General features: G+C 40.3%; 1 protein-coding gene across 1 annotated transcript; it reads left to right on the top strand.

The window, feature by feature from the left end:
• Window positions 1-1064: 1064 nt before the first annotated feature.
• LOC104954319 (vacuolar protein sorting-associated protein 26B-like) lies at window positions 1065-5447 on the top strand. Its single transcript, XM_010781410.1, has 5 exons — window positions 1065-1351; window positions 3085-3241; window positions 4701-4865; window positions 4977-5152; window positions 5257-5447. The coding sequence occupies exons 1-5, from the start codon at window positions 1129-1131 to the stop codon at window positions 5445-5447; spliced, it is 912 nt and encodes a 303-aa protein (XP_010779712.1). The 5' UTR covers window positions 1065-1128.
• Window positions 5448-7742: the final 2295 nt, after the last annotated feature.

Below are 7742 nucleotides of genomic sequence, written 5' to 3'. Positions count from 1 at the left end.
ACAAGTTAAAATCAAGAGTAAAGGTTAATACCAATATTAAGATCTAGTTACTGTTGTTTTTTTCTATTCTACGATTCTACAATTCATGAAAAAAACCCACATATACATATTTTTAGGGATTTAGCCAAAGATTCAAGGCACATTTTTCCATCATTGTCCCTGGTGTTTCCAAAGTCAACCACACTATCAACATGGTGATCGACATTAAATGGCTTACATTATATAAAGTAAGACCTAAAATCTAGAAACAATCATACACACGCAAACTAAATACAATACAACCGCTGTGAAACAAGATGTCATCTATGAAATAGAACAAGGAAGAAGGAATTCATTCTGGCTTAATAAGAGGAGGTATATTGCTCTTACTGTACCTATTTTTCTTGCATGTAAGAGAACTCTGGGCCAGTCTTTACCTTTATTCTTGTATTTATATGTGAATTTATACAATACAATATAAATCATCTAAAAAATTATGACATTATTATGGATTAGGCTAACCAACATTACAAACAGTAGCCTTGTTAAATTTAGCTCGACATTTACCATCTGCCACAAGAGATAAGCACATTAATAAATAACTTATTGTAATCTATTTATAAAATAGGCCTACATTATGATTCTGAAATTGACCATTCTGCGTGAAGAGTGTTTTTACTTTTAGTACTTTGAGTATTATCTAATGCCTCTTTTGTACTTTTACTTGATTACGTTTTGAGTGCAGGACATTTACTGATTATAAAGGAGAAAACGATTGATCCGAACGCACAATGATTTGGGTTCGACCCTTTCTACATGACAGTGAAGAGTACCTGAAAGACAGCACTCCGGGAAGTAAAGACTGTGAGTGAGTTTCTTCCGCCTGTTGATACTGCGCCGAAAAAGTGCAGACGTATCGATTAAAACATAATTTATCTAATTTCAATAGCCACATACAACCATATATCGTCTTGTTAATGAAGAGTATGCCACTTTTGTTTATGAAAAACGTTAAAACGAGAAGATTTTCCTTCACGTGACAGTCGCGCATGCGCACTCACACTGTTGTAACTGGAAATATTCAATAATCTGGGAGCAGTTTGCACAGGAGCACGAGCCTGTGTGCTGCATTAGAGCACAGTGACAGCCATGAGCTTCTTTGGTTTCGGGCAAAGTGCGGACATCGATATAGTTCTGAATGACGCCGAAACGAGAAAGAAAGCTGAGCACAAAACCGAAGACGGCAGGAAGGACAAATATTTTCTCTTCTACGATGGGGAAACGGTGTCGGGGAAAGTCAACGTGACGCTGAAGTACCCGGGGAAGAGGCTCGAGCACAACGGCATCAAGATTGAGTTTGTCGGCCAGATAGGTGAGCGGCTGCGGGCCTGCCGAGAGACAAAGTACGAGAGAGAGCTAGCTACAGGCGCTCACTACACAACCAAACACTCCCAAAGTGTAACGTTAATTATTTCACGAGTGAAGCACTTGAACGCCACACTGCGGCCCACAAGTGTCAATTTGAAGTGTCAGGTCTCGTGACAGATGTTGGTGCAAGCTAACATCAGCTGACACAGCCATTGGCTAGCTGTCTCATTTACCTTTGACCCTTGTTTCTAAAACCTGTCCTGTCACATTACAACTGTGACTTTCGTAGGAAGTAGTAACTAGTTTCTGGATAAGAGTGCAGGTTAGACATAACGTAATTAGTCGCAGGTTGCGAATAAAAGTTGCTGTTTTGCTATTAGCAAACACTAAGCATGATGTTACAAACCAAAAATAACAAACTGGAACTGAAGTTGATTCAGCAGTGTGAAAATGTAGCCAAGTAAATGTATTTAGTTACTGTTCTTGATACTTCTTTCCTCAAATGAAAATAGATACTGTTAACTTCAAAACATTAATTGTACAGGTTAAGCGTCGAGTTACTATGCCATTTAAGAGTTTACATGATAGAAAACATTTGTAACAAAATCGAACCGCCCAGTAATATATTGAGTAAGTAAAACCACATTGACCAGTGTAACCATTATCATGCTTTTAATGCATCAGCAATAATGACCCCATAATAATACATCAAAAGTCTAACGTTGACAAGTGTCCTACCATTCAGCTGCATTATTACATTACATGTAATTTGTTAGACGCTTTTATCCAAAGCAACTTACATTCATTCGGTACTGTGGACACAGGAGCAATTTGGGGTGAAGTGTCTTGCCCAGGGACACAACGACATGCTGACTGCAGACTCGAACTTGCTATCCCCTGATTCGAAGTTCAGCACACTAACCACTGATCCACAGCCTCCCTTATGAGTTAGCATTATGAGTACTTTTGATACTTACACTGCACTTTGATGATAGAACTTTAATATTTCTACAATTTTGTAATCCTCTCATGGTTACAGAATAGATGTATTTCCAGCCAAGTGTAATTTCCGTCCCCTGTCCCAGTTTAGACTGTTTAACTGACACAAAAGTTTTGTCATTGATTTTAACCAAAAGTAAATTACAAAACTTTTATTTGATAAAAAAACCTTCAAACACCCTTAATTTACGCAGGAATGTATAAAATAATCAAGAGCATTCCTTTACAAATTAGTTCAGCCGGGAGCTTTTGGTTGTTTTGAAGTAAAATTGTGAAATATGCATTTAAAATCAGAGGCTAATTCCACAAAGGTTGCACTGTGTAAAGCCAGCCGCTCACTTCATTAAAAGATATTCAGTCCAACTACAGCTTGTTTACAAGTATTAAAAAAAGGCGTACTGTTCTATTTTCCTTTTCAGTTAACAAAAAAAAGGCCATCTGCTTAGTTAGTATGATTGCATCAACAGTAGGGTGTTACTTTGTTACATTACAGTTGTGTATTGATATTATCAACAATGCTGCACGCGTCCCTCCCTCTTATGTTCCCTACCATTTGTCAAGAAGCAGAAGTACTTCAGGTTCATGGATAAAAGGGCAAAATGGCAGAATAAAAATTGGCCTTTTAAAAACCGAGTTAGTTAATAAGGTGGAGGAGTTAAAGATTGTGCAAACGCTTTATTACAATGTTTAAACCTGCTCATCTGTATCTGTCTGCTTCTGTTGTTGTGTCCTCTGCAGAGCTGTACTACGACAGAGGGAACCACCATGAGTTTGTGTCTCTGGTGAAGGACTTGGCGCGGCCCGGGGAGCTCACTCAGTCACAGACGTTTGACTTTGAGTTCACACATGTGGAGAAACCCTACGAGTCTTACACCGGTCAGAACGTCAAATTACGGTAAGCTTTGTTTGCATAAATCCTTTGCCTTGTATATTATGTTGAAATGTAGGTTGAACATGCACCAAATCATCTAATAGTAATAGCATTGAATCTTAAATCTCCTCAACCATTGTTTTTAGTGTATCTTTACAATCAGCTTATCTCATGATGCATTAATGTACGACACAGCAGCAGATGTAAATGTATTGCATGTTTCAGCGTTTGTGTAAGTAAAGACAATTTTATTTATAACCCAATATCACAACATTCCCATCTATTATGTGACTTTATAAAAAAACATGTCTTTGTTCTACTTATCCAACACTTCAGATAACAGTAATGACTGAATACTTGTCATTATGGTATCTCTACACTTGTTAACATCAAATACAATCAGTCAGTAAGCATACCACTCATGAATGTCTTGAGCTTCTTTGTGTCTTAAATGAGACATCATGAGCTGCATTTAGCTTATGTCGCATTTCCACTGCAGCGGGTAGCCCCGTTTAAGCGTCCTTAATCGTCTTCAAGCGGCCAGGCCAGTTTTTGGTGGCCTTTCCATATAGCGTCAGGCACCGGCTAGGGGTACTTTTCCCTTTTTCCGGCCCCATAAAATCGTGGTTCTATCAGGCCAGGGCCAGGGCTGAACTAGTGACGTCAACACTCTCGACTGCTGATTGGTCAGAGAGAATCGTCACAAGATCGCGCGCGAGATCATCCCTAGCGTTGCATATATATCTAGAAGCAAGCTTGCAGCATTTTTAGACACAGCATTTTTGTAAACGGAGGAGCTACAAAAATGGCAACGTCAAAGAAAAGCACACCGTGGTCGACCGAGGAGGTGACGACGCTCCTACATCTCATTGGCCAAAAAAAAGCCGATCGCCCCGCCTACACTGCGTTTCTGCCCCAGGTCCTAAACTGTAATGCAAATGCCCCACGGCCTCAGACGGCCAGCGAGGCAGCCCGAGGCAGCCCGAGGCCTGAGCGAGGACGCTTAGGGACGCTTAAACGGGGCTACCACGCTGCAGTGGAAATGTGCTTTGTTAATAGCTCTTCAATCCTGATCATTTCATTCATCTCTGAAAAATAGTAAAAGTGGTGTTAATATTTGGAGACAAATATTTCAGAAATGTTCTGCAATATTACAAAGACCAAGGAAAAAAATCCCATGTTTTTTTGTGGAGGGAGCCCTTGTTTTGCTATCTTCAGGTTTCGACCTACCTAAACACATCGTCTTGCACCACTCTATTGTTGACGTGTTGACATACTTGTGAACATTTTGCGTGTAACATGGTCAAGCGCTAATGTTAAAGGAACAGTTTCACACTTACATTACACTGTTCTTTGTGGACTCCAGGTCAGAGGAGAATATTAGTAACACTCATATTTGTAATGTAACAAACAGGGCCTCTCTGTGATAACAGTGTTACAGTCTTGTTTCATAGTCATGTGATCGTTCTTTCTTTCTCTCCAGTTACTTCCTGAGGGCCACAGGGAGCCGGAGGCTGAATGACATCAGCAAAGAGCTGGAAATCGTGGTGCACACACTCAGCTCATACCCCGAGCTCAACTCCTCCATCAAGATGGAAGTGGGGATCGAGGACTGTCTACACATAGAGTTTGAGTACAATAAATCCAAGTATGTATTTTTATGTCAAATAATCTACTGAAATGTAAAAGTTCTTTTTTTTGGATCAGACTTTTTTCCTTCAGAAAATTGAGTGTGACGGACCATACCATTTGCTTGCAGGTATCACCTTAAAGATGTGATTGTAGGGAAGATTTACTTTCTGCTGGTGAGGATTAAAATCAAACATATGGAGATTGACATCATCAAGCGGGAGACAACCGGCACAGGTCCTAACGTGTACCACGAGAACGACACCATAGCAAAGTATGAGATCATGGACGGGGCACCAGTCAGAGGTAAAGCAGCTTTGTCCTGTCTTCATGAGCCGTCTGATTATTGTGAGGATCTGTTGAAGGCCACTTCTAAACATGTTATCTGGTTCTGCTTGGCTGTGCTGCAGGAGAGTCCATCCCCATCAGGCTGTTCCTCGCAGGCTATGAGATGACGCCGAGCATGAGGGACATCAACAAGAAGTACTCGGTGCGGTACTACCTCAACCTGGTCCTCATCGATGAGGAGGAGAGACGCTACTTCAAACAGCAGGTACAGATACTGCACTCTGGCTTCATGATTGGTTGGCTGTTCACTTAAGCTGCTGCTTCATTACGTTTCTTGATGCTCAGGTACATCAATTAAGAGTATTATTCTGTGCTTGGTAATGCTGACATTTAATGTTTTATCACTCTCTTCACACGCAAATTTAAACTTCAGCTTGCAAATACACATATCACATGAAGGTGGGTAACGTCACCTGTAGCACCAGAGGGAGTTTCAGAATCAACCCATAATGAGTTAACATGTGACAGAATATGGCTTGGGCTTGAAACTTGAAGATATATCTTAGTGCAATATTTAGGAAGCCCAATATTGGTAAAATACAATGTTTGAAGGAAGTATTGAGGAGTTCCAGAGTTATCACGGCTTGCCATCAGTATTCTTAACACAAATACTTGTTAGGTACAGATCTTGTTAAAACAACAAACCATGATCATTATATATTTTTCTATGATAATGACAATAATGATACAAAATGTGACCCGCTCTATCGAAATCAGTCGGAAGTCGCAACGGCTCATTTCAAAATAAACGTGGATTTGCGTAAAAAACAATTTTTTCGGGGTTCGGGTGTTTTGTTTGATTTTAAACAAACAAAGTCTTGGCTTTCAGAATATGAAAATTTTATTTCCAAACTCACACGATAAATACATTCTTTAAGCTTGTAAAGGGAAGATGACAGGCAATCTGCTCTTCCGCAGCGCCGCCCCCCCTCCCTCCGGCTGACATTATGAATGTAAGCGTAGAGTAATCATAAATAACACGGCAGGGTCCGTTACAGTTTGTTTTCATCTGATTTCAATTAAAACAAAGTCTTGGCTTTCAGAATATTAAACTTGTTTCGGCTAATTCAGATGATAAATACAACTTTGAAGCTTGTAACGGCATAATTACAAGCGGAGAACGGAGTAACTTAACGTCACAGCAGGCATAACAACAGCCGGTGTTTCTCGTGAGGGTTTCCCCCGGGAAACAAACGCAATACACACAAACGCAAAATTACACAAACACACACACACGTATACACACACACACACCACACACACTCGTGAGCTTCCCCCAGACCAGCAATCCAAACGAAAATATCTTCCCTCCGTAGTATTTTGATCATTTGCTAATAATCAATCAGATCGATGGATTCCAGAGAAGAGAAAACTTTGAAGGCCTTTTTCTCAAAATGATGACTCGGTGACAGTCATTATATAATGTGACATATTTCGCTTAATATTTGGAGTACAAAAACAATCCTGATATCATTAGAAAGCTAGGAATACCCTCTTTCCAGCAGTGTATACAACTCAAAATGTGTCTTCGGGTCAATGCGACTGATTTCGATAGAGCAGGTCACAAATGGACAACAAAACAGAAATGGAAATGGAAAGGCCTGATGGTGGTGCTAAATTAGAGCCTATTACCTGTTCTCAGTCTTTTTCTCATCATGCGTCTTCTGTGTGATCCAATATCGTTACCATAGCCTTGCCCTTTAACAGTTATTGCGAGCCCTTGCTCAGCCTTCACCAAGAGTCCAGCACCTAGCCTTCTTATGGCCCGTCCACACTACAGCTTCAAAAAAAGCTTGGCGGCGGGCGTGTCTGAAGCTCGACCAACAACAAATCACATGAATCTCCCGCCCCTGACACACAAGCAGCGGTTTGATTGGCTAGATCTTGTACTGGCATATGATTTGTCGCGATGCTGAAGGTTATCTATGTAAACATCTTACATAAATAACAGTTTCATAAATTATATAAGTAACGATAGCCCTCAATTCTTCGTAGGGTACCTTATATTGTTTTTCACAAAAGACTTTATTTACTGTGATGGGGTAACTTAATACTGACTTCCTAGCAGTCGACATGCAGGAGAGGGCAACAATCAAGGAGCTATGCATTTCCGACCGTCACGTCGGGGAAACTGTTGAAGAGAGATGTATAGTTTGTCTAATGGGCCATTTGGTCGTAGCAAACGAAACTTTCGTATATTGAGACAGTGTGTCTTAATTTAGGACACAAGGAGACCATGAAAAGAAACTAAATAGGTATCAAGCGAGTAGCTCTGGCCCCCAGTCCAATAAGCGGAGGTTCTTTTCCGCGAGCGCGCCTGGCATCGTCCTACACTGCGTATAAAATCAACTAGATTAATTTGGCAACAAAAATATATAATACACAGTGTGTCATAGTGGAGTTTTATGTTCTATAACCTTTGTAAAAGTTGGTACGTTGTTTTATATTTATTAGGATGTTTATGAAAATAAAATAAAGGAAGAATAAAAACAGATTATTTGAGTTCCCTCGGTCTCGTCTCCGAATTTCCCGGCGTACGCCGGGCACC

This window comes from Notothenia coriiceps, unplaced genomic scaffold, assembly GCF_000735185.1.
Source record: "Notothenia coriiceps isolate Sejong01 unplaced genomic scaffold, NC01 NC01_scaffold00023240, whole genome shotgun sequence".
NCBI lineage: Eukaryota > Metazoa > Chordata > Actinopteri > Perciformes > Nototheniidae > Notothenia > Notothenia coriiceps.
The sequence above is the reverse complement of the archived record's forward strand: the minus strand, read 5'-3'. Positions and strand labels throughout refer to the sequence as shown.